The sequence below is a fragment of the Arvicanthis niloticus genome, chromosome 7 (assembly GCF_011762505.2).
Source record: "Arvicanthis niloticus isolate mArvNil1 chromosome 7, mArvNil1.pat.X, whole genome shotgun sequence".
NCBI lineage: Eukaryota > Metazoa > Chordata > Mammalia > Rodentia > Muridae > Arvicanthis > Arvicanthis niloticus.
The window spans coordinates 14,462,175-14,489,883 of record NC_047664.1 but is presented as its reverse complement, the minus strand read 5'-3'; the positions used below and the strand labels follow the sequence as shown (position 1 = coordinate 14,489,883).

Genomic DNA, 27,709 nt, shown 5'->3' with positions numbered 1-27,709 from the left:
TGTTTGTATACCTGTATCTTTTTAAAGTGAGTTTTAATATGTTGCATGAGTTAAATAAGGTGATTAAACATATTGTGTCTCATTGAACCAAAATGAGGTGAACAAAAGTACATATAAGTAATAGCCTTGTTAGATTAGTTATCTGAAAAGTAGTTCAAATAAGTTGTGTAAACTTTCTCTCTCCATATGTGTGTGTGTGTATGTGTGTATATATATATATATACACACACATATAAATATGTATATACATGTATGTATAATGAAAATACATTAATGAAATGAAAGTGCATATAAAGCTGCTACAGGGTAAGATCACTTTCAGAACAAGAAGGTTCAAGTTTCTCTTCCTCCCAGGAATGATAGAGGACAACAATCTTAAGTATTTCATATATACATATATAAAAGCACTAGTGCCGTGATCTCAGCATTCCTAAGACTATGCTAAGACTATTCCTCGTGTTGTGGTGACCCTCAGATACAGAATTATTTTTGTTGCTACTTCATAACTAATTTTGCTACTGTTATGAGTCATATATATCTGATATGTGACCTCTGAAAGGATCATTGACACCCCCCCCCCCCAAAGGGGTCAAGAGCCACAGGTTGAGAATCACTGCACTAGTGTGATTATGAGTTCCTAGTATGTATTATAATACCTATTGACCTTCTCTCAGCTCATAATAGGAATATAAGAATTTTCTTTTTCTTTTTCAGTTTTTCAAGACAAGGTTTCTCAATGTAGCCCTGGTTATCCTGAAACTCACTCTGTAGACCAGGCTAACCTTGAACTTAGACAGAGATCTGCCTGTCTCTGCCTCTGAAGTGCTCAGATTAAAGGCATATGCCACCACTGCCCAGCAGATAAGAATTTACTTAACGTGAAATTTTGGGCTATAAATGAAAACCCCCTGGGCCCATATTTGAAAAATATACTTCTAACATATTTCATAAATTAAATTTCTAACAGCCAGTAAAATAAGGTCATTTTGTACAAAGCAGCTACAAGATAAAAGCACTTTCAGAACAGAAAGTTTAAGTTTCTCTTTCTTTCAGAAGTGATAGAGGACAGCAGTCTCAAATGTGACATTTTAACAATTGTCACATGTATTCTCAATGTCCACAGGTAAGAGTTGAACTTAGTGCCAACCCATCAGAATCTCTGGCCTGCACCCCATAGTTTATAGAATGTGAGGTTTCAGCCCTGAGAAATTCCCAACTTTTGATTTTGCTTTCTAGTTAAATATATAAGATATTTAAGTGCCTTTTTAAAAACAGATTTGTGTGGTTTTGTCCTTACATCCAGTGAGTGCTTTAAACCCATTTCATTATGATTTGCTCATTCCTAGATTGACTGATTCTGCTTCTCTTATGCTTCAATTTAAGAACATACACGAAGAACTTTTTATTTTTAAGATGTTACTGTTTTTATACTCATGTGTGTCTGTATATGGGTTTGTGCATATGAGTGTAGTGTTCAGAGACACCAGCATAGGGAGGGTGTAGGATTCCCTTTGTGAGTCACCTGAGGTGGATGGGAGTTAGACTGTTGTCCTCTGCAATTGCAGTATGTGCCCTCCCACCAGTTCCAGCAGTAGATTCTAACTCCATGTCTGCCTCCTATCTCCTGGAATCTAAAATTGGACTGGGCAGCCTCAAAGTAGTGTTTAAAAAACCTAACCACATTTAAAGATAATCGGTTTTTTGTTTTACCTGCTTTTACATTACTATAAAGAAAAGAGTTTGATTTAGACTTCTGTTTTGTTCTAGTTGTGTTTGTGGTGTTAAGGATCAGTCTCACGACTAGACAAACACTCTGAGCTACATCCCAGCCTTCATTTGGAACCGCTTCCCCACATTTATGTCTTATAAAAACAAAAGCTTTTAAGACTTACAGAAAAGAAAATTTTACATGATCTAAAATGATGTTAACGACTTAGAGAAGGAAAGATTTAGGAAAAAGCCTTTTAACCGCAAGCTTTGTCAGTTATATGCTTTCTAATAATGTACCCTGAAACAATGCTTTGTAGCTTAAGAAAATCAGAAAAATTATGTGATAAACTGGAAAAACAGGCAAGGACTCAGCATTCTCCTAGTGAACATACTTGAGATTACATTTATGAATAGTTCTTGCACTTTTGGCTGTCACCTCATAAGTGCTGAGTTGTTTACAAAGAATTTAGGAAGAAGACTGCATTTATTAAGACATTGGAACTTTCCCCTTTGAAAATATTTTGAAAAGTTAAAAATTCCTTAGGAAGAAAGAATGAAAATTTAGTCTAGGAGATGCATGGGAAGAAAACAAATTATAAAGAATGTGAATGGGAGAATACAAACTTAATAGATACTACAATTATATTTTTAGGATTATATTTTAGAAGCCACTTGAAATGCTAGAAATTATATTTCATAAGCTTTTTATCTGAATGTATCAAGCCATAATATATAATGTCTATAAAGAAGCACCATTCTGAGTCAGAATGATTCAAAAACCCTATTTATCTCTTTATACTTTGTCTTTGAGTACTTCCCATTGATGCTTTCTATGGTACTTTCAAGCTACTGGCTTTGTCTTCAGATATGTCTAAATGTTATTTTTAATATAAATATGTATAGTAAATTAATATGGCTGCTGTGTTTCTTTATCCTAGATAGTTCCCAATAACAGCATAGAGACCAAGATTTATTTCCAAGCTTCACCTTAATACCTGGGCAGCTAAATGATCTATCTTAAATCCCCTAAGATAATGTGGCTACCTCCCAGCCAACATGCCCACAGTATTTACATTTAGGGTCTCCTGCTCTCAAGCTGAACTCTCATGAACCAACCTCCTCCTAACCAGTCTGAATCTCCTCCCCTTCCTTCCCCTCTCCCCCCCCCCACCCTCCCCTTCTCTCTCTCCTTCCCCTGGCTGGCAGAAGTCCCACCCTATTCTCTCTTCTGCTTAGCCTTTGGGTAATTAATTTGTATCAACAAGGCAGAGAATAAATGGTAAGAATTGTTTACACAAACTTGAGAGGAGATTCATGACATAGGCATTACAATGCCTTGTCCAGTTGAAAAAAGGGAATCGGCAGAGAAATCAGTATTTGAACAGATATGTCCTCTACCTTATTTCAGAAACAGTTTAAGAGCTCCTTGGTTAATAGATATTTTTAAAGGACAGATTCTTTTTTTTTTTAAGATTTATTTATTTTTTATTTATATGAGTACATTGCAGTTGTCTTCAGACACACACCAAAAGAGGGCATCAGATCCTATGACAGATGGTTGTGAGCCACCATGTGGTTGCTGGGAATTGAACTCAGGACCTCTGGCAGAGCAATCAGTGCTCTTAACCTCTGAGCCATCTCTCCAGCCCTAAAGGACAGATTCCTGAAATACATCTTTTATATCTGGTGATTTAATTTTACTATCTATCAGAAATACTACTATTAGAAGTATTTTAGAACATGTTAAATTAATAGAAATTACATTTCACAGGGAAGGGTTTTGAGAATATAATGAAAGCTTAAAAGCACCGTAATTTCAAGTTTGGTATTTTGGTTTTTTTTTTTTAGCAAATATCTAAAGTGAGTTTCAACATTATATGATTTTACTTCATTTTATTGTGAAAAATATAGGTAAATTGAAGAAAATTACTTGCCTAACTAAAACAAGCACAATTATAATGTAAATATCACTCCTACATTTTAAACATACAAATTTATAGTAAGTCATCAAAATTAATTTTATAATGAAAATTAAAAAGGTGTGTGTACATGTATATAGATATACACACACCTGCATACATACATACACGTACACACACACACACATAAGTACTCAGTGGTACTTACACACTGAAGCTGTAGCTTAGTGGTAGTTTACTTGCCTAGCATGCACAAGACCATGGGTTTGATCCCATGCTCTCTATATTTTTTTAATGAGCACTTAGAGAAATTAACACCTGTCATTAAAAGACATAAATAGACAGATCTGAGTCATTGGAATGCAGTTGCCATAGTGATTTGTCAGTTTATCTTTGACCATGGGTTAAAAGTGCTTCATAAATTCTCACATGTCAAAGACTGTGTACCTGCTGCCATAATCCAGTTCCCTTCTTCCCTTCACTGCTATACTTGTGCCCTGTCGTGTTCTTTTTCTTTTTTCTGGCACTATAAGAGCTGACAGATCCTCAGGTTTATTTGAATTATGTTAAAATTAAATTAAAAGTAAATAAAAATTGAGTTAGAAAAGCCTTCCAAATGAAAAGTAAATGAATTCACTGCCTACCTCTAGAATTCCTGTTGGTCTGGCCTAGTTCTGTGGTGGTATTTCTAGCTAAGCATGTATTAACAGGTAACTGAGGTAGCAGTTCTCAGTTTCAGAAAACTATGCATGTATTCTCACACTTCAGGTTTCATTCTGAAAATGCTTTTGAATTTTGATCTCTTGTTTTCTATACTTTGTGTAAATCATATGCATAATGTAACTATACTTCCTTTGGTGTTTCATAGCGATTATTTCTTCTCATGCAGGAAGATGAGAAGTTTTTGTCTGAAGTTTTTGCACAGTTAACAGATGAGGCCACGGATGATGATAAACGGCGTGAGTTGGTAAGTTCATTGTTCAAAGTTTCTAAAACTTGTTGTTTACATGTTTCAGAAAACTCTTTTGAGTATGTGTTTCATTGTCCCTCCTCAGGGAAATTTGAATACCTTATATCATGACAGATCTACAGATTTTTTTATAGTGGTAGGTATTTACATAATGAAGAAGGAAAATATTTCTAAAATAAAAGAAGGGTAAATCATTAGGTTCCTTAGAAATGTTTCGACTTTTTGATACATTTATAAAGAGGTTTTAGGAGGCATCAAGTTTGTTTTGCTTTTCTTTTAAGAGGTAACTGTATTTTAGAGGTAAAAGTAACAATTACTGTTAACCAGATGTTGCCTTTTTTGAAATGTAATCAAATTGCAGATTTTATAAAGTAATACAAGCTAATTAAAATTAGTGTTGGCCAGGCATGATGGTGCACACCTTGAGTCCCAGCACTTGGGAGGCAGAGGCAATCAGATCTCCGAGTTCAAGGTTAGCTTAATCTACTGAATGAGTTCCAGGACAGGACTACACAAAGAAACACTTTTGTTCTGAAAAAACAAAAATAAATTTTAAAAATTTTAAATTATCTTTGGTAGTTATTGTGTAGGCTGCTAAGTTTTCTGGTTGTAAAATTAGTGTTTTGAAGTAGAGAATCATCTGTTCTTGTCAGTGCTTAAAACTCTGCTGTGCTTTTTGTAGTTCCTTGGTAACCCAGGCACTATTTCTGTAGGATGGTTTTTTATGCAAATGCCTTACATGACATTCTTATATTATGTTTAGAGTAGATCAGTGTTTGACAAATAGAGATAAGTTTACTTTTAATGTGATGCTAGAGTTTTGTTGGTTTGTGAGTGTGTTTATTATACACACATGTAAATATTTGTGTTATGTGTATAAATACAACACATACTTATATTTTACAGTTGGAGTACTAGTGTAGACATGCATGAGTAGAAATCAGAGGACAACTTGTGGGAGTTGACCTCTCTTTCTATCATGTGGGTTCTAGGAATTGAAGCAAATGACTACTCTCTGAGCCATCTGGTCTACCCTGCCCTTTGTTTTTAAAGAGATACAGTTTATCAGCTGTTGTCCAGGTCGGTCTCAAATTACTGATCCTTCCATCTCAGTGCTGGGAATATATATAAGACACTATGCTCAGATTAGCTTTTAATATATTTTTTAAATGTAGATTTTGAGGAACCAGGATATGTGAAAAGATAAGAGCCTTCAGAATGATGAATTCTGTACTCTGGTAGCTAATCTTAGTGTGTGCTTGATTTTACTTTCATGTTTATTGACTTCTCACATTATTTTACTTTACAGGTTAATTTCTTCAAAGAATTTTGTGCATTTTCTCAGACATTGCAACCTCAGAACAGGGATGCTTTTTTCAAAACCTTAGCAAAATTGGGAATTCTTCCAGCTCTTGAAATTGTAATGGTAATTATGGTTTCTTCTGTTGTTTTGAAGCTGTAAGTTTGTCATAGATTCATATTTTGGATGGTAAGATACTTACATAGTGCTAACTTACCATTTACATATTTACATACTTACATAGTGCTAACTTACCATTTAGTCATTGATCTGATACTGAGGCACCACAGGAGTGATTTCAGTTACCAGATGTGTACCATCATTGTTTGTGTTGGTTCTTCAAAGACCAATGTCTTTCCTTGAGTGACACTGTTTCATAGAATTGGGTAAGTTGTCCTCCCTTTTCAGTCCAGTTAGTAGAGTGAGGAATGATTGAACCAAGGGGCCTAAGCTTCCATATGAGAGAAGGCTATAGTTCTCTGATTTCAGTTACATGGGTTTGATTCATACATGTTCATATGAAAATTTAAGTAATAACCTTTAAGTATTCATTTTTAAATGAGTATTTTGTTTCTTCATATATATGTGTATTTACATCAACACATGCTGCATGTGTGCCTGTGCCAGTGGATTACAGGTGTATACATGCACTATATGCAGCTTTATGCTGACGTATGTATAAACTCTGTGTTGGATGGCAAAGCTCATTAAAATCAGTACTGGGCTGTTCCAAATGATAACACTTGGGGGGGGGGGATGGCCAAGGAAGGGAGGGAGGAATATTTTGATTCAGTTCGGTTTCTTAATCTAAAAATTGGGAGGTAATAAATCTGTTTAGAGAAGTAAGATGGATTATAAGTTGAAGTTCATTTTTAATCTAAAAATCTGAGAGGTTATTCATGATTTCAGAGAGGATAACCTCTGTTATCAGTCTCTAACCTGGTTTTCCTGTTACCAGGGCATGGATGACTTGCAAGTCAGATCAGCTGCTACAGATATATTTTCTTATCTGGTAGAGTTTAGTCCATCTATGGTCCGAGAATTTGTGATGCAAGAAGCCCAGCAGAGTGATGATGTGAGTAACGACGCTGCAGATTTTTACCTGTGTTACCATGGAGAAGTGCTTACTGTTGCAAAAAACAAACAAACAAACAAACAAACTTAACCATAATCTTAAATTTCTTAATATAGGACTGATGACTGACATTTTAACCCCTAAGGAAATGTGCAGACCTTGTATAACTAAGAATTTGTTTTTATTTACTCATTTCCTATTTTTAAATAGACTAAAAGTTGAATAATAAAAAAAATGTTCTATCTTCCCACTATAATTTTTTTTTTTTAATTTGCCCTTAAACTATAGCAGAAACAAAGAGAACATTTAGCTGAAGGTGTAGATCTGCCTGCCTCTGCCTCCAGAGTGCTGGGATTTAAGGCATGTGTACAGTGACCAGCTAGGTAAATTATAGTTTTACATGTTTTGTCTTAGTATCTGTTTACATTTTTACTTTCTTTCTTGGTTGTAGCCTATGTTTCTTGGTTGAAGGGGGGAATGTTTGTTTTGTTGTTTTCCTGGTATTTGTTTTAAAGCAGTTACCACTGTAGGGCCAAGAGAAGTCATTAGATCCTTTGAGTCTAGAATTACAAACCATTGTCAGCCACCCAGCCTTGGTGCTGGGAAGCAAACTTGAGCCCTCTGCTTTTGCTTTGAGCCACTTAGCATGTGCACCAGATTAACTCTGAATTCACAGCCCTACCTGCCTCAGCCTCTCAGGTGCTGTGATGCAGACATGTGTCATCATTACTGCTTCAGGTGCTGTGATGCAGACATGTGTCATCATTACTGCTTCAGGTGCTGTGATGCAGACATGTGTCATCATTACTGCTTCTCTCTTTTTACCAAGTTTGGAGTAGTGCTATAATTTAGACAATAAAGCCATCATATTTTGGGTATTGTGTCTCATACCTCAACATTTTGGGGGGCTGAAAAACAGAAGGGTTGTCACAAGTTCAAGACCAGCCTACACTTTCTAACATGGTCTGTAGCTAAGTCTCTGTGAATCCACCCAAAAAAAAAACTTTGTAGAAGTATGTTACTGTGGTGGTTGGTTTTTTGTTTGGTTTGGGGATGTTCGTTTGTTGGAGGGTTCCATCCCCAGAACCCATATGAAAGTGGAAACCAGACATTATCCTTTGACTTCGTGATTCACACACACATACCCCCCACAAACAAAACAAAAAGGCTTCCATACAGGCATACACTACACACAAATAGGCTAAGAATACAAACTTGTATTACAGTAAACCTAGTATTACGTCACTTTATGACACTGTCCTCAGATCTTGTGGAACGTTGTGTGCTGAGTTGCTGCTAGTCATTTTTCTAGAAAGAGTTTTCTGTTGAAAGATTGAAACGGGGCTGGAGAGATGGCTCAGTGGTTAAGAGCACTGACTTCAGAGGTCCTGAGTTCAATTCCCAGCAACCACATGGTGGCTCAAAACCATCTGTAATGGGATCTGATGCCCTCTTCTGCTGTGTCTGAAGACAGCTAGCTACAGTGTACTCACATAAAATAAATAAATCTTTAAAAAAAAAAAAAAAAGATTGAAATGAAAGGTTTTAGGGTCATATGTTCTGTGATATGTTTTGATCAATCTCTTGGTTTATACTGGAGCTAAGACCTAGAATGCTAACAGTAAACAGCCTCTCTCTCTCTCTCTCTCTCTCTCTCTCTCTCTCTCTCTCTCTCTCTCTCTGTATGTGTGTGTCTGTCTGTCTGTCTGTCTCTCTGTCTCTCCGTGTGTGTGTGTGTGTGTGTGTGTGTGTGTGTGTGTTACAATGTTCTAAATATTTTCAGAACATTGGAAAAAGAGGAAAACTTTTAAAAAGCTATTCTATGCTTTGTTTTTCCTGTGCTCTGATTTTATTCTTTCAGTTGGTATGTTTGTCTTATATCAAGGTCTTATGGAAACATTTTCTTTCAGGATATACTTCTTATTAATGTGGTGATTGAACAAATGATCTGTGATACTGACCCTGAGCTAGGAGGTGCTGTTCAGCTAATGGGACTTCTTCGTACTCTAATTGATCCAGAGAACATGTTGGCTACAGCTAATGTAAGAACTCATATTAAGATTAAAAATGTTTTGGCCTAATCCGTCTTAAATAGTTTTAAAATAAGATTTTTAGAAACAGCAAATACTTTGATAAGTATTTGTATTTAAAAAACAATGGTATCTTTATAACAATTAATTTTTACTAAATACAACATTGTTATATGTTTAATTCCTTTTTTCTTGTTAACTTTTCCTTTAGCGGGTAGAGGGTATGCCGTGAGATGTACATGCAGGTTCAAGGATAACTTACAGGCATTAGCTCTGTACTTTGTCTGTCAAACTCAGGCTTGATCATGCTTGGCAGCAAGTGGGGTTTTTTGTTGTTTTTAACCTGCTGAGCCACCTCACTAGCCCAGAAATAGGAATTGGATTAATTTAGGTTTTGTTCCTTGTCTTTGTATGCTAACTAGTTTTAAGAAACTGTGCATAGCAGTGTAAACATACTAATACTGAACTGTATTTTAAGACAGCAGATAGGGTGGCAACTTTATGTTGTTATCACAGTTTTTACTTGGAGACTTGGCAGATTTGAACATTTGGTGTTCTTGCAGAAAAAAGAGTACAGTTCAGTTCCCTGAACCCATGTTAGGCAGTTTACAACCACCAGAGAAACCAGTCAGTCCCCCTTCAGGCCTTTATAGGCATCCGCATACATGTGTACACACACAACAACAACCTGAATAAAAATAAAATCTTAAAATCATGACCCTCACAGCTTTCAAGTCCCCAATGCATTGCTATTAGTTGTGATCACTGTGCTGTTCAAGAGGTTGGTCTCTTCTTTATTACACTTCAGATCTCCAGCATCTTTGAAGAAAAAGTTGTTCTGAATTTCTTTGGGAAAAGGTTCTACTGTTGTGGGCTTCCCCCCCCCCCTTTAATGTCTATCTCCTTTGAGTTATTAGACTTCATATCTGTGGAATTCAGGTAGATGTCTGTGAATCTAAGTTTGCTTCTTTTACTCTAGGTAGTTTGGGATCCTTTCACATTATCTTAAGTACTGTTGTTAGAGTCTGACTCTCACTGTTAACTCTTGAGGATGTCTGTTAAATGCAGAGGTAATAAAGTACTCTTTTAAACATTTTATTTCAGAAAACTGAAAAGAGTGAGTTCTTAAATTTCTTCTACAACCACTGTATGCATGTTCTCACAGCTCCACTTTTGACCAATACGTCAGAAGACAAGCATGAGAAAGGTGAGTTCTCCTGCTTATTTCCTTAGAATGGCCATAAATTATTACATGGGCTTTATATTATAGGAAAGTTATAACTGAAAATTTTAAAGTGTATTATGAAGTCATGGTTGTCCTTGTTTCTGGGTATCTTTGGTAAGAACTATCGGTGCATAATATGTGGGACAGGGTTCTCTTCATATGTGTTTTTTTGTTGTTGTTGTTTCTCCTTAGCTGTGTAGTAGCTAAGGCCAGTCTGGGCTATGAGTCATTGTCTTAAATGTGGTAAGGGGAGTCACTCAAGACAATGTTTATGAAATTAGTAAAACTTTACCTTATTAAGTAACTCTTATTGTTTTGTGATTATATTTCCTAAGGAGTATTTTTATATTTTCATGCTTAGTTCAGGACTGTTACTATATTACTTAGCAAATAAATATAGTGTATAGTATGTAATGGAAAATTGCAGTTAAAATCATTAAAATGAATTTCGATGTAGCAGCTTAATTATTAAAAACCATAAAATTAAGAAAAGGCATATCATATACCAGAAGATTTTTATTGCAGTAAGTTAAAATAATGCATTTTAATGTTCATTTTAACCATTCTACCATACACAAAATATAGCTTAATTCTATTAATAGATATGCATGTACAACCTTTATCAAAACTAACTTAACTTACTTATTTCTGATTTAGAAAAAAAAAGCTAATGAGTTTTCTATTTGCCCCTACAACTTCTCAGTCCCATTGCAGCAGTCTGGAGTTTCTAAGGATACCCAAGAGCTTTGTCTCTTATGCTGGTTTATGTTCTTTTGACACGTGCAGTGTATTGTTTTTCAGTTTTGACTTTGATTTATAGGTATTACTCTAGTTTTAGGATTACTCGTAGTGATGTGTAGGATTTTCAGGTGCTTGACATCTCACTTAGTGTTCTGTGTGTTAGTATTCTTCTTCCTATGTACGTCGTTTCAAGCTTTCTCCCATTGTAAACAGTCATTCCTGCACTTCCCTATACAAGTGAGCTGGCAGGGCTCTAGGAACTAGCCTTTGCCCGGCACATAGTTTTAAGCATAAACAATGTGTTGCTCTAAAGTTTTAAACTTCTAGTATTTTGTGTTTTTTTATTTTCTGATGCAGAAACAAATTCTAATTCTTAAATGTTGAGTAAAAGGAAGCAAAATAATGTGTCCATCTTACCTGTTTGTAATCAAAATTGTTTGTCAGAGTACTTTGACTATTTTTTTACTTTTTTACTTTTTTTCTGGTATTTGTAATGTGCCTCTGGCTGTCCTGGAACTCACTGTGTAGACCAGGCTGGCCTCAAACTCACAGAGACTTGCCTGCATCTGCCACCCAAGGGCTGGGATTAAATGTGTGCACCACTATGCCATGCTCACTGTTACTATATTTTAATAGTCTACCTCAGTAACAAATTCTGTAAAAGGTATATAATATTTGACCAAACAAACTACTCAATAGTTACTATGAAATTAAAAAGAAATTAAAATTGAAGATGTTTGTATACTGTGAAACATTAGGTAAATGTAAGATACTGTTAACCAAGGTAGTTGATTTTAATTTTTTTTTTTTTTAAGATAATATGCTTGGATCTAACAAAACCAACACAATTTGTCCTGGTAAGTATAAATCCAAAATTTAAGAGTATAATGAGGATTTTTTTCTTAATCAGTAAATATTTATGTGGAGACAAGAAAAACATTTTTAACATAAAAATAAAATACAGGCACAGATTTACTTTATAAAGAAGTTCTAACTTTCCAGCTATAAAAGATGAGAAACAGATTGTTTTCTCTGTAAATTTGTCTTTGACACTGTTTTGAGAAATCATTACCTGTAGTTGTTGTATGTTAGATGTAGTTGACTATGATCAGTTAGGATCCACACTTTAGCACACAACTATACTTGTTTATGCGCCTACATCTTTTCCCACCTGTTTGTCTATAGAATATGCATTCAATGTATGGGCCTGATAATATTGAAGCTATTGTGTACCATTGCATTCTTTCTACCAAACTTATCAATGGAAAGAATAGAATCCACTAGGTGAACTTCCACAGGAGAATGCTCAGAATTTTAATTAAAGTGATAGATCACTTTAAAAATGTCTTTTGTCCTCGTCTGGGAAGATGGCTTAGCACATGAAGGTCTGGCGACATATGTATATATGACATATAAGACATATAGGCTTATATGGTATAAGCCTAGCGACATGAGTTCTATCCCCAGAAGCTACGTAAAGGTGGAAAGGAGACTTTTTGTAGAGCTGGAGAGATGGCTCACCAGCCAGTTAAGAACACTGACTGCTCTTCCAGAGGACCCCACTTCAATTCCGAGCTCCCCCATGGCAGTTCGCCACTGTCTATAACTTCAGCCCCACCTTCACACAGATACACATGTAGGCAAAACATTAATGTTATATATATATATATATTTTGTTTGTTTGTTTGTTTGTTTGTTTGTTTTAAATAAAAGACCAGTTCTAATTTTGCCTCTGGTATACTGGCTATTACAGAACTTAGTAGGAACAAGTCAGACTTTTTTCTTTCACTTGATGTAAAATCGGTGTTTGAAGAGTTTTATTTGGTAGAGTAGCTTACGTGTAGATCTGTGTTCTTGTCCCCAGATCCCATAGGGTGGTGGGAGAGAACCCACTCCCAAATACTGTTCTCTGCAACCATGTTTGTACTCATACACACATGCAGAAACAAGTTTAAAAGAAATTCTTATTGAAACATTTCAGGCAAGAGTTTTGAGGCTTATCCTCTGTTGTGCCACATCATGGATTGGCTTGTATTTTGCAGTGATAGCACTAATTAAAGGTGAAGTGCTAGGAAGTGTCAGTGTGAGAAAGGCTTTATTATCACATTTGTAGATTGCTTTTTTTCTTTCTATTATATTTTTTACACAGGAACAGATTTTGAAGAACAGATATTTTGAGAGTGTACATTTTTAAAAATAATACATATTTATGTATATACCCTTTTTAAATGATATAAAATATACTTTTGCTCTAAGATACAGGATATGTTTACTCTTTTTAGATGTATTATATTCTCACAAGATACCTTTCTTTTGTAGATAATTATCAAACAGCACAGCTACTTGCCTTAATTTTAGAGTTACTCACATTTTGTGTGGAACATCACACATACCACATAAAAAACTACATCATGAACAAGGACTTGCTAAGAAGAGTCTTGGTGTTGATGAATTCAAAGCACACTTTTCTGGCCTTGTGTAAGTAACAATTTAAGTAGGCATTTTTGTAAAAGTGGTTTAAGAAATACTTCTGGTAGTGGTAAAAAGCCGGTTACCCATGTGAAGGCAGCAGTTTATTGGCAGCATGTGTGATGTTAATAAGGTGGCTGAGGAACACAGGTGCTTCCGCTTCTGTTACTTAAAGGCAAGAGCGCATGAAGTGGAAGCAGTGGATTCCCACGGGCTTGTTGCTTACATTTAGACTAAGTTGAGTTAACCTAGGTTTTGCTGGCGTACAATACCATTTGCATCCCAGAACTGTTCTGCTATGCTGGAGCTTCAGCAAACTATTGCGCTTTGCATGTGCGTGCATGTGTGCATGTGGTGCCCTCAAACTCATTATGTAGCCAAGGGTAGCCTTGATTTTTTTTTTTTTTTTTTTTAATCTTCCTTCATCCCTGGGACAAGAGATCCAATCTCAAAAGAACAAAACAAACAAGCAAAAACTTAAACAATGTTCACAGCCTGTGTTTTTAATGTTCATTTGTTTATGTCCCTGTACCAATGTACATAAGAATGTTCATATGCACATACAGGTTTTTACTTTGTCTGTATGAAAATTAGAGCATACTAGTACATTTCTCTGCCCTTCAGCACCACTGTAAATTATTTGGTCTTATTTTTTTTCTTTTTAAGGTTAGTTCAATAACATTTTATAGTATGATTTCCACAGATGTTTTACCATTCTCTAAAGCAGAGATTACTGAGTTTTTACTTTTTCACTACTCCAATCTATGCTGTCTAGTACAAGTATGTTTTATATGCTAATGTATTTTGGTAAGATTCATAATAGAATTGGCAGAAAAAAATTTTGTCTTTTTAAAATTTTAACATCTACCTACCTACTAGGTTACTTTCCCTAAAGCTTAAGCACTTGGCATTTTCCCAGCACCCTGTAATGACATACTAATAAATGGAAAAAAAGAAAGAACTTCACTATGAAGTCCCAAGTTAGCTCAGGCTTATATGAACCCCTCTGCCTCAGCCTGGTGCTGGGACCACATATAGTCACTCATTATAATTATAATGAGTGTAATGGCCTCATTATATTATAATGCTCATTTTTAAAGTAATTGTCCAGCGATAAAAACGTGTTGTACTTTTCTTTTTTTCCCCTTATAGGATATTTTCATATATTAATATAATTGGCCTTTTAGTCAATATTTTTGAGACAGTCTCATGTAACCCATCAGAACTCAGATTTGTTATATAGGTCTGCCTTATACTTAAACTTCTTATACTTCTGCCTCCACCCCCAAAATGATGGGATTTAGGTCTGAGTCATCATGTTCATCCTAGTTTGCATTTTTATCTGATGTGTACTACAGGTTTTATTTTTCATAGAACCTTTGTGTACTAAATCTATGTCTTAGGAGGAGGTGTCCCAGTCTTGCTTCCCTTCGTTTATAATATTTTCCATGTAACTTTTAAAAAAAAAATCTTTATTGGAGCTGGAGAATGGCTCAGTTGAGATTTTTAAGAACAAAGACCTGAATTTCATTCCCAGAACCCATGTGCAGGGCTGGTGATATGCACACTTATAATACTACCTCTAGGGAGACAGAAGAGGAGTATCTCTGAGGCTTGTTGACTAGCCAGTCTTTGTGAGCTTCAGGCCAATGAGAGGTCGTGTCTCAAAGAAGGTAGATAACATCTGAGATTGTCCTCCAGATGTTCCCTAAACACCTAACACACACAAACATAACATACCTCTACTGGCACATATACATTTAAAATGCTTCATGAATTTTTACAAATTCAGTTTACCTTTTATTTATTTTGGAGTTATTGTCATGCTTAGGAATCTTTCTGTATTCTAAGATTACACAAATATTCTCTTCAATATTTTCCAGTTTTTTTTATGTTTAATATGTAATATATATGAAATATATTTTAGCATGTAGTATAACATGATAGTCTAGGTAGCTAGATACCTATACTAACACCTTCATTAAATACTTTACCGTAGGATGAAAATGCTATTTTTGCTATGCAGTTAACTAACAAAACACTTGTACTTTATTTCTTTAATATCTATTACTTAATCTCATCAGATGAAATAGTAACTGTTTTTTTTCATTATATATTTCTGTAAAAGATTTGAGTTTGCCCCTAATTTTCATAATTTTCATGGTTATTTATAGCCATTCTTTCATGATAACATAAAATGTATTCAGTTCATCTCATTTGGAATTACATTTATATAATTTTGGAAGGATTTGTGTTCTAGTGATAGGTTTTTCCGTAAACAGCCCTAAATATGATTGTAGATTATACCCATTAATCTCTATATATCCTGATTAGATGAAATTCCAATAGATAATAAGGCTTTGGTGTTTCAAGCTCTCTATCATTATAATAAAGCGAAGCTGTTGTAGCTATAGCGTATAAGTCTTAGGTTCATTTAGCGCAACAGCATGAGTCTTATTCTTCTTAACTTTTCAAATGTGTATGTGCTGTGTCTGCGCATGCTCGCGCGCGTGTGTGTGTGTGTGTGTGTGTGTGTGTGTGTGTGTGACTTGTATACTAGGTTCAGTTTCTTCATTTATGGATTTATAGCCTTAACAATTAAAATGAGAAATATGTAAAATTTGGGAGTCTTGGCTAATGATATCTATAAAAGAAAATAAATTAAGGGGGAAGTTATATTAAAGTATCAACGCATAAAAATAAAGGATTAAAGTTGCAGTGCTTGGTTAATATTGCTAAGTTTTTTAAAACTAGTAAAAGCTAGTTAAAGAAGGAAATGCCTTTTTCTTAAATATTTTAATATATGAAATGCCAAGCTCAGTGCTTAGTTCTTACTCTTGTATTTTTGTTAGCAAATACAATATGATCTACTATGGTTCATATATAATTGATAATAAAGAAATAATATCATAATGTGAAGGAAGTATTGATTCAGAAGTGACGTTTCCAAAGCAAGAGCAGGCCTATGGCTTCCACTGAAACCATTTAAAAGGCTCGGTCTGTTATGTACTGAAAGCTCCTCTGATTGTATTTCAAGGAAACTAAACACCAATATCTGCCTCCATAGAGTACTATCCTAGAAATAGTCCCCAGTTCTAAGCTTCCTCCACTGCAACACTAACTTTGCTCCAAGTATTACTAACAGGAGATTCTATAGATGTTTATCACTGTTTTGTGTGTGCATGATAGTAGAGAATAACTTTGTAGAGTCAGCTCTTTCCTTCCACCTTCATGTGGGTTTTGGATATTGACTTTGGTTACCAAGCCCTTATCCACTGAGCCAAGCCAGTTTTCATTTTTAAACTTTGTTTTCAAAGTCCTCTTGTTTTCTTAATGTGCTATTTTACTTTTTAGTTTAGAAAGATTTAGGTGCTGGAGAGATGGCTCCGTGGCTAAGAGCACTGACTGCTCTTCCAAAGGTCCTGAGTTCAATTCCCAGCAACCACATGGTGGCTCACAACCATCTGTAATGGGATCTGATGCCCTCTTCTGATGTGTCTGAAGTCAGCTACAGTGTACTCACATACATAAATAAAATCTTTAAAAAAAAAAAATGATTTAAACATTGCTTTATGTCAAAATATCTGTAAAATAATTTTAGTAGATTCATTTAATTTTTGTTTTGTTTTGTTTTTCGAGACAGGGTTTTTCTGTGTGGCCTAGTAGATTCATTTAATCTCTTTTTTTTTTTTTTTTTTAAATTAGGTGCTCTTCGCTTTATGAGGCGAATAATTGGCCTTAAGGATGAATTTTATAATCGTTACATCACCAAAGGAAATCTTTTTGAACCAGTTATAAATGCCCTTTTGGATAATGGAACTCGGTACAATCTTTTAAATTCAGCTGTTATTGAATTGTTTGAATTTATAAGAGTGGTAAGTTTATGATTTACTAAGATCTCTTAGTAATCATATGTAAACAAGTAATTTTATATAAAAATAAAATAATTATATGTAATCAAATTGATTTCTTTATTCCTATTTTCCTGAAATTGTGTACTCCGTGTGTATTAGAGTCTATTTCTAATAAACTGAAATTTTAAAAATCACTTACTTTTTTTATTCTTACTTATACATGGTTGATGGTTGGATCATTGTAGTGAATTTGTAGGAGGGTCACTTTTGGGGATCACAAGGATCCTTCTGTGTGGTTGGTAAGCTGTGCCAGATCAGTCCCCAAGCCACTGTTGAAAATTGTAAAGTTCAAGGAGTTTGTAACTCAGATGAGTAATAATAAAAAATGAATACAAAAATTAAATTTTTTTCTTCCATAGAATTTTATACAAGATGCCTAAGCAATAGGATGGAATTTTAAATTTTTAAGTATGAGAGAACTGGGTGGTTAAAAGTAGGCCAACTGCCTTTTATTACAGACAAGGGAACTGAGACAGCAGAAATGATTGAGTAACCTGTTCAAGCCTCAACAGTCAGCCGCACGCTCAGCACTTGCAGCTGTGCCCTAGCATTTTCATACAAATTTTTCTCATAAGACAGGCTGGAGAGAGCAAGCACAAATAATAGAGATAGCTGATTACCGTAGTCAGCAGAACACATTTACCTCTTGTGCATATATAAATACTCAAATCATTTCCTCAAGGAAATGGCCATGTGAAAAGAATGAAAGGAAAACTAAAAACTCATTCTCTCGTTTGTTTCTTACCAGTCAGATTTCTGAGAGTCACCACTTGCCAAGAGTATGGTTTCTGAATAGATGAAGAGGGTAGACATATAGCTTTAGCTTAGACGAGAGGCAGTGTTGGTTACCTCTGTCACTGTCTGTTCTGATGGCTCAGAGCCTTTCATAGGCTTTTTTCTGGACTTAGATGTCTTTTCTTTTAACATTTTGGTAAGATGAATTGGTTCCCACCTCTATCCCAACTCCTTTGATAGAGTTGTCATTTTTTTAATTGATAACTTTAGTACACTAAATCTCCAACCTTAACATGTCTTTGTTCCATGTATAACATCTACTGCCAAAGAACAAAATTACAGGCTTCCAGTTAAGTAGTTTCCACCATTTGTATATACAATGTAATCACAGGAATCTCTTATTATGTATTTAGATAAGACTGTTTTGGCAGCTGTTAAATAGCACATCATTAACATTTACTGAATATATGGGCTTAGTATGTTCTATAATAAGCTTTCAAGGCCTAAATTTTGCCTTTTTGTAAAATGGTAAAATATTCATAGGATTATGATAATTATATATAAAATTATAAAAGTTTTCTTTAAATTTTGAAGTACTGTATAAAGCACTAAGACATAAACTAAATCCATTGCTTTTCAAATGTTCCTTATAGCCCCCTAAAGGGCTCCAGTGAATTGCCTCTCCTTGTTCCAAGTTTTCTGTGGAGTCCTGTCCTGGCTCATGTATAAGGAATCTAGGACATTTATTTTTAGAAGGTGATTTTGAAAAACCTTTTTTGATCAATTTTGGAACTATACAAGTTTTTGTTTTTGTTTTTCTCAACAAGTATTATATTGTTTTATAATATGAATTTTGTGCCTATACAGGAAGATATCAAGTCTCTTACTGCACATATAGTTGAAAACTTTTATAAAGCACTTGAATCGATTGAATATGTTCAGACATTCAAAGGATTGAAGACTAAATATGAACAAGAAAAAGACAGACAAAATCAGAAACTGAACAGGTACTGTTTAAGTGTATTATATTTGTAGCAAGCAAAATTAAGTACAAAATTGTACACAGTTTAGATCTTACCCTGTGAAATTTTCTATATTAGCATAACATAGGTAAACTGTCTTTCTGTCACATCAATTAATATATGACAACTTGATACTGTATGTTAACTTGCATGAAGTCTTAATTTACAACATACAAAAACATTTGAAGATTTCTCTTGCTGCATCTTACATGATGATTGAGATTATTTTGATACGCTGTGCATGCTAAGTTAAACTACATTAGTGCATCTTGGTTAGTCATCCTTCCCAAGAAAGTTTATCTTGTCATGACCTTGTAGTCATTACTCAGCATTGACATTTCTTACAGTGTACCATCTATATTACGTAGTAACCGATTTCGCAGAGATGCAAAAGCCTTGGAGGAGGATGAAGAAATGTGGTTTAATGAAGATGATGATGAAGAAGGAAAGGCAGTCGTAACACCAGTCGAAAAAGCTAAGACTGAAGATGATTTTCCAGATAGTTACGAAAAATTTATGGAGACTAAAAAAGGTACTGATATCCATAATTTTCATATATTACCACCTCTCATTTAATAAAACAATTACACAGCCTGAGTTTGATCCTCTACACCATACACACATACAAACACAAATAAACAATAATAGTAACATTTTACTTATTTGGGAAAGTCTAGACAAGGTTTGTAAAACAAGAAGCACAAGAATTTTTTGCTGAATCATACCCTTTTAAAGTTATTTTGTATGTTCATATTTAAAACGCTTTTTTTGAAACTTGGTGTTCTTTATGCTATTCATTTTGAGTTTAGAAATTTTCAGTTTATAATATTTAAAACAAGGTCTCAATTTGTAGCCTCATTCTAGTCTAGAATTCAGTCACCCAACCTCAGCTTCTCAAATGCTGTGGTTACAGTGTGTGCCACCACACCTGACCACTGTAGAAATGTGTTGATTACTACACTTCTGAACAGATCCAGCCTGACTTTGTTTCTTTGCTAAAATTTCATTGAGGATTTCTATTATAGTTTCTATCATTAAGTAACTGAGAATATAATTTTAGAAGCTTAGAACACTTCACCTCTGATATTTACAACCTGAGCAAAGTGAACTCAAGTAACTTTTCTCTTTGAAACTTCAGCTGTTACTTAAAATTTCATAAAGATAGAGTGGGGTGAAGTTAGGCGTGATGGCAAGCACCTGGAATCCAAGCATTCTTGGGCCGAGGCGGTAGAAGCACTATGAGCGTGAGACCAGGCCATGCTAATGGAAGACCCTGTCTCCAAAAAAGGCAAAACAAACCCAGGCATGGTGGCACCTTCTTGTGACCCAGCACTTAAAGAGGTAAAGGCAAGAAGACTAGAAACTGAAGGTGGTCCTCAGCTACAGACCAAGTTTGGGGCCAGTCCTACTCATGTAGAACTAAGTTACAGCTAGCACCTTTCAAGAGAAATAATCACTATAATTTTATGCCCTAATGATACTGGGCTGCAAATTTGAATATTTAACAGAAATTCATATATTAAAAGGCAAAATTACCTCTTGGATGTATTTTGAATGCGACTTAGGCAGTGGTGGCACACATCTTTAATCCCAGCACTTGGGAGGCAGAGGCAGGCGGATTTCTGAGTTCAAGGCCAGCCTGGTCTACAGAGTGAGTGCCAGGACAGCCAGGGCTACACAGAGAAGCCCTGTCTGGAAACAAACAAACAAACAAAGATAAAAGAAACAAGAATGTGACTTATTCTTCAGGCATTTCTTCTTAGAAACTCATTCAAGTGACTTAGTACATTTTTTTTAGCTATTGTCTCCTAACTCATTTACTATCCATTAGTACCATGAGTACCACTCAAGGCTAATAAAGAGCCTGCTGGTGTTCTAAGGGACATTATTTACTCTGTCTTTGTGTAATAGCTAGCTCTTGAACCCAGGGCCTTGAGCGTGCTTGGCTAGCCCTCTATCCATCACTGAGCTATCTATCCGCATTCCAGAACAGGTCCTGTTTAGAGTTCGTTTTCCTTCAGTCAGTAGAGATGTTGCCCTCAATATTACTATCAAAAGAAACAAAGGCCATGCATCAGTATTGCACCCACTGTTGCCTGCATGCTGTAGGAAATATGTCAAAATAAAATTAACCTTACTTTAAAGGAGTTTGGACACTAAAGGAATCAAGTAAAGGAACTTGGAGTTTTTAGGGAGTAAGCAACTAGGATACTTAAGAGTTGTCTTTAGGTATTTGCAATAGTGACTTGTGAAGGAAGATCTGTAGAGGGGAATTAGCAAACGGAAGACAGTAATAGAAATCAGACTGCTTCTTTCCAAGCAAACACTGAGAACAATCTACTGTAAAATAGTTGGTTCTATTCATTGAAGTTCCTAAGAGTCTGACCAAAAAGAACATGTATTTATCTTACAGCTCTTAGAAAGCAAGCAAAGGCAAAGTTGTATTTTGTCACTTCAATACATGCTTTGGTTTAGCTGTATTTAATGCTCATTTTACTTTTGCTTTAGCAAAAGAAAGTGAAGACAAGGAAAACCTTCCCAAAAGGACATCTTCTGGTGGCTTCAAATTTACTTTCTCCCATTCCCCCAGTGCTAATGGAACAAACAGTACAAACAGTAAGTCTGTAGTGGCTCAGACAACACCAGCAAGTTCTAATGGGTCCTCTTCCAAAGCTACAAATTTGACTACATCAGTGACAGCCACGAAGGTATGTGAAACAACTCCACACAAACTCTTACCTTTTCCATCTGTAAAACTACTCTGTGTGCTGAAGGTGGTTTAGATAGAAGTTTCAAAGACTGAAAAGGTTGTATTATCAGAACCTGACTCCCAATATTGCATGTAAACCTTGAGGTTCACCTTGAATAGTATGGAAATTTTAAGCTAAACATTTTTTTCTTTTGTTAGGACTTTTATTAAAGCACTGTTGGCCATTTTATTTAACTATATGTGAGCCTGTTATTGAAAATTACCAGTTTGTTGGAGTTATAAGCATCATAGCAATGTGAACTTTACATACATCATTTCAGATCTATGTGTAAGTCTATATAGAATGTGCATTTATTATTACCCTATTTCCGAATGCAGATGCTCAATAAAATAGAAACAAATGGATAATTTCTTAACACGCTACCTGTCTAACACCAAAAGTTAGTTTTGTATTTAAGAAATAATTAGGGATATTTCCACTTAATCATGAACAAGGCAAGATGTTGTTGTAACTGCTATTATTTAACCATGATTATAAGATATTGGTTAGCACATTTAGTGAAACAACCAAAATTACTACTATATAATCTCTTACTAGAGAGTAAAAAGTCCTTGCGTGCTTGAAACTACACTTGGTTATAATTTACTCTGTTGCAGAGAGGGGGAAAAAAATCCTGTTTTACATTTAATTTAGTCATTTGTTTTGATCCTTTACTCCTTATGCTGATCATTGAATTTTCATATATATACATACATATATATATATGCATATGTATGTATTTCATATATATACGTGTGTGTGTGTGTGTGTGTGTGTGTGTGAAATTGGCTGGGCATTGGTGGCATATCCCAGCAGTTGACAGTCTGTGCTGCATAGTTAGTCGTCATCTACAAGCGCCTGTCTCAAAATAAGAAAATACATCCCCCATGCTGGGTACAATGACCTGTTTTCTGCAGTTCATGCTGTTCAGGAGGCTGCAAAGCAGAAGTATCAAGAGTCCTGAAGTTCTTAGGAATTTGCTGGAGGGGCTTAGGGGAACAGATTTCAAAAGAAAGTATGAGCTAATTCAATAACAAAAATTCTTTTCAGGGCTAGGAGGATGGCTCAGCAGTTAAGAGCACTGGCTGTTCTTTCATAGGACCCAGGTTCAATTCCTAGGAACCACATGGCAGCTCACAACTGACTATAACTCCAATTCCAGAGTATCTGACACTCTCACACAGACACACATGTAGGCAAACCACCCATGCACATAAAATAAAAATAACTCATTAAAAATTTTTTAAAAGATTATTTTAAAAAAATAATACATATTGGATAACCACATTCAAGAAAGATGTTGGATTTAAAGACCAAAACATAAATATAAAGCTCTCAGAAAACAGGAATATTTACGACCTTGAGTTGGGACGATAGATATAATACCCAAGACATAAGTGATGAAAGAAAAAAACGAGATAGCATGGTGATCAGAAATGACACTAGTATAAAATAAACCACATCATGGGGTCCTGCTTTGCAAATCCTCTAACAAGTGGGGTCCAGAGCATATGAAGGAGTATTACCAGTAATTTCAAACCCCAAAGGACATACATAGACATTTCTCCAAAGAAACTAAATATTATAGTCTAAACAAGCACATTATAAAATGTTTGACATCATTACTTAGACACAAATCAGAACCACAGCAAAGAGCTGAAGAGAAGGTTCCATGGGTGAAGCACTTGCTGTGAAAGCATGGAGATCTTAAGGTCAGAACCCCAGGAACCCACATAAGGGGCTTGCACTTGTACTGCAAGATGGGAGGAGCCATGAGAATCTCCAGAAGTCTCTGACTTAAAGCAAACTAGAATTCGAGGACCAGCAGTCAAGATGGTCCTCTGCTCTCCTTTCCCAGCACTGCGCATGACCCATGACAGACATGCTCATACTCACATCATACAAGGAAGATTGTTTTAAATAACACACTAACAACAGTTCATACCCACTAGAGTGGCTATAACTTTGTTGGACAAATATTGGCTAGGATACAGAGAAATTACAATCCATATTCAATGCTGATGGGGAATTAACATGAAATAGCATTTTTTGAACATCCTGTCTTGTTCATGATTAAGTGGGACTATTAGACTCAGTTCCCACTGCCTTCCAAAGCTAGACACATTAACTATATGACACAGCAAGCAGTTTCCTTCCTATATATACACTCAGGAAAATTGAAACAAGCTGTGCATGGCCAACATTCTAAAGACTGAGATCAGATTGTGAGTTCAAGACCAGCATGGCTTACACATCAATCCTGTCTCAGAGAAACACTGAAAACATACATTGACTAAAAAAGTAGTACATGATTGTTGAAAGCATTATTCATAATAGCAAAAGGGTAGGACCACACAAATGTCCTCCAACTTGTGAATTGGACAGACAATGTTAGTAGGCAGGAAAGGAGTGAGAGTGGCATGTATTATGACTTAGACTAGCATGCCACCGTGGGTGTTAAATGAACTGCCAAGAAGAAATAGCGCCTTCAGTGGCGGGGAGTGGACAGACAGCACGTAGGTCTGTGCTTGCCTGTGCCCTAGAAAGAGGTAGTTATGGGGAAAGGCAGTTAATGGATTAGGGTCTTTTCTGGGGCAGAAGATGAAGATGTTACAGAATTAGGAGGGATACTGTATAATATGACATTAGGAACACTGGATTGTACACTGCAGAGGGTGACTTAACTGTGAATTTAAAGCAATGACTTGCTTTAGACAAAGCAGTTTGTGCTTCATTCGTTCCCACTCACCTCCAGGACCCTACCTCCTCCCACCAGTATCGTCCCTTGGCCTCAGTGTGGTGTTAATCTTATAACTAGTCTATTACATCTAGGAAGTATAGGCTCTGTGTTCTGAGGGAAGGTTTGGGGTTCTAGGAGAGCAGTATCTGTTCAATTTCAACTCTTATTCTTTGCCTTAAGTGCCAGCCTTCTTTTTTTGAAATTCATATCATTCATCATTTCATGATGACAGAGGAATGAGGATTTCCTGGCAGTGGAGAGTTCCATGTCTGGTTTGCCAGCTTGTTTTCTTCTTTTCCTCAGTGTTTCGATATCTTTACTGCCTGCTGTGTTCTGGATAAATCAGTCTCGTTCACATTGCTTTATCCACTAGTATATATTCCATTCTTGTTCTCTTCCAGTTTTCATCTTCTATTTTTCTTCTCGTTTTCCTTAATAGATCTGTATCTTTTCAATTTACTTTTACTTTAGATAATTTAAGGAGACAGTAAAATGTATTATCAGACTTCAAACTGCTTCAGTCACTACAGATTCTTCTATACAGAGCATAACAGCTTTGAAAACTGAAATCAGACAATGGAGTCTATGTCCTAACACTTAAGCCTATTTCTGATTTAGACTTAACATGTATGATTTAGCAAACAAGAATTAGGAATTTTCCAAATATATCCCTTCTTTAGTTCATACACTGTCCTCCTCTGACAGATTACAGTGTTTTGCTCATTCGTTCAGTGTTATTCCAGGTATTTGTTTGCATATGGAGCCACTTGGGTATAAAGGACAAGTTATGAGATTGTATTTGTTTAGCTACTTGAAATACAAAAGGTTTAAAATAAACCTTTAACATGTAGGGCATGCATAAGCTTCATAGAATTGGTTCACAGTGAGTTAGTCCTGAGGATACCTGCCATTTTCTGCAGAGTTCCCAGAGCTTTTGTAGGATTTCAAAAGTGGAGTGTGTTACTCATAAAAAGCCAAACCCTGAGTTACCTCATCCTTATTTTTAAGTACTAGCTTTTAGAAACCATTTCTTGTTTTTATTATCTATCTTCAGCCATTTATTCTTTAAAGGTAGAATGAAAATGTAGTGTATAATGAAATAAAATATATGATGAAATAAATATAGTAAAATAAATTATAATGAAATAAATTCATGTAAAAACTAGAGACTTCTCAGATGATGTAAGAGAAATGAACTAGTTCGTGTTGGACATCTTCCATCTTCCAGGTGCTGTAGGTCCTACTGTTTGAAGGTAGGCAGTGAGGCAGAGTCTTTTTCCTAGTACATTTTGTTACATTGAATTCTGCGGATTCATTAAAACCCCAAGAAACAACAGAGCTGTCCTCAGTAAATGGTTCACAATTTAAGCAATTCCTTTCTGAAATTCAATATCCTATCTTAATCTCAGATATGCTATTTAGAAAAATGGCTTTGAATCCACGACAGGAAGCTGTCAGGAGCAGACAGGTCTCTAATCAAAATGAACATTAATATAGAAGTGTTTGTAACATCAATTCTATGGACTTCTGACATCCATAGTTGGATAACTATGATAGTTGGTTAACTATCCATATAAGGTAACCTGGACTGTTGTCTAAAATATGGAAAACCTCCTAACAATAAACTTAAAGCCCTGAATTTGCTATAGTCCCTTAACTCATAGGCTAACCGTCCCAAATCAGTTAAAAAAGTTAAAGAAGGACTGGGTCTAAGCTTTGTATTCCTAAATTACTCTCATATAATCTGTATAATATCAATATTCATCTCACTTTTATATCAATAAGAAGCTCATACCAATGAAAACCTTAAATTTGAAATCAAAGTAAATTTTTGAGCATCCTTGGAGTTACTCCAGTTGTGTGGTGACAGCCACTAAGGCAAGAATTGCCTCTTTCCATCTACAGACAAATTACTGTCCAGAAAAGGACACACTTGCAGAATAGTCGACTGATTATATCTGTCTAGACAGAGTAATCAGCCCTTAATAATTCTGCAGCACTAAGGTCTGTCAGATGATTCTGGGCCAGAAGGCTGAAGATTTGATGCTCCGTTTGGTAGTATAGGGGCTTTCCAGGTGTTCAGCGGTCTCTATAAATTGGCTAAGTTTTAGAAGCTATGCTTAGTGCTTCCCATAATTTCAGTTAACTCAGTCATTCTGGATTTCTGACGGGATTGAAGACCTATAGTCTCATAGCCAATCCTGGCTATTTACTTTGAGAGAAAAGATCTGAGTGGATGGTTTTCAGCTGACATTCATTCTAAAGCCCAGAAAAAAGCCAGGTTTAAAACTAAGTGTTTTAGTTAGGAGAGATGACAGAGGTTCTGGTTAGTCAACAAAATGGACTGGGTATTAGGACTATCTTGTACCTACCTCACTGGTACAATTAGGAATAATTATGCTTTAATTGTATTTAGAGAGAAAAGTTTTATTTTAACAGGAAGGGTGAAGCTAGGTGATGAGAGAGAGAAAGAGAGAGGCGGGGCATGGAGGCAGATGTTCATGTGTCTCCACCAGTCAAAGATAGTTTATATATCTAGGTTAGGTGTTGGGTTACACTTCTTATTGAGCATTACCAAACTTATAAAATGTATAAAAGCAAAAAGGAAAAGGGGGCATGGGATAGGGGTTTTCTAGGGAGGGGAAATGGGGAAAGGGGGTGGCATCTGAAATGTAAATAAAATATTAAAAGATCTAATAAAAGTAAGCATGCAAAAAAAATGGTTTTGGATATAATATCTTAGTGATATTTGTATCATGCTGTTTTCATGCTAATCTATTTTTTTCTTTATGTATGTTAAAATGTTTTTCATTCTTCAATAGGGAAGTTTGGTTGGTTTGGTGGACTATCCAGATGATGAAGAGGAAGATGAGGAAGAAGAATCATCCCCCAGGAAAAGACCTCGCCTTGGCTCATAGAATACTTGGACTCCCAACACAGGTCTTACTACAATGCTGCAGCTGTGCACTGAGTCGGTCTGAATGGGAAAGCTTTCTTATGGGAATTAACACTCGGAGTAGCGACTCTTGACTGCCAGGTAGGAAAGTGTAGTTATGTAAGAACCAGGTTCCCAAGAACTTCATTCCTAGTAATTAAAGGGTTTGCCTTT

At 35.5% G+C, this 27,709-nt stretch overlaps 1 protein-coding gene across 5 annotated transcripts in view; it reads left to right on the top strand.

Annotated features, from left to right (window-relative positions):
* Window positions 1-27,709, top strand: part of Ppp4r3b (protein phosphatase 4 regulatory subunit 3B) — a 45,311-nt gene extending 17,602 nt beyond the window's left edge. Inside the window, exons 5-16 of one of the 5 annotated variants that reach the window (XM_034508719.2) lie at window positions 4,519-4,596; window positions 5,909-6,025; window positions 6,858-6,974; window positions 8,885-9,016; window positions 10,109-10,211; window positions 11,786-11,827; window positions 13,290-13,448; window positions 17,145-17,314; window positions 18,956-19,095; window positions 19,458-19,642; window positions 21,619-21,818; window positions 27,423-27,709. In XM_034508719.2, the coding sequence (XP_034364610.1) occupies window positions 4,519-4,596; window positions 5,909-6,025; window positions 6,858-6,974; window positions 8,885-9,016; window positions 10,109-10,211; window positions 11,786-11,827; window positions 13,290-13,448; window positions 17,145-17,314; window positions 18,956-19,095; window positions 19,458-19,642; window positions 21,619-21,818; window positions 27,423-27,518 (1,539 nt within the window). In that variant the 3' untranslated portion in view covers window positions 27,519-27,709. Of the gene's footprint in view, window positions 1-4,497; window positions 4,597-5,908; window positions 6,026-6,857; window positions 6,975-8,884; window positions 9,017-10,108; window positions 10,212-11,785; window positions 11,828-13,289; window positions 13,449-17,144; window positions 17,327-18,955; window positions 19,096-19,457; window positions 19,643-21,618; window positions 21,819-27,422 lie in introns of those variants that run through there. The other 4 variants (XM_034508721.2, XM_034508720.2, XM_034508718.2 and 1 more) reach the window with 4 other exon arrangements.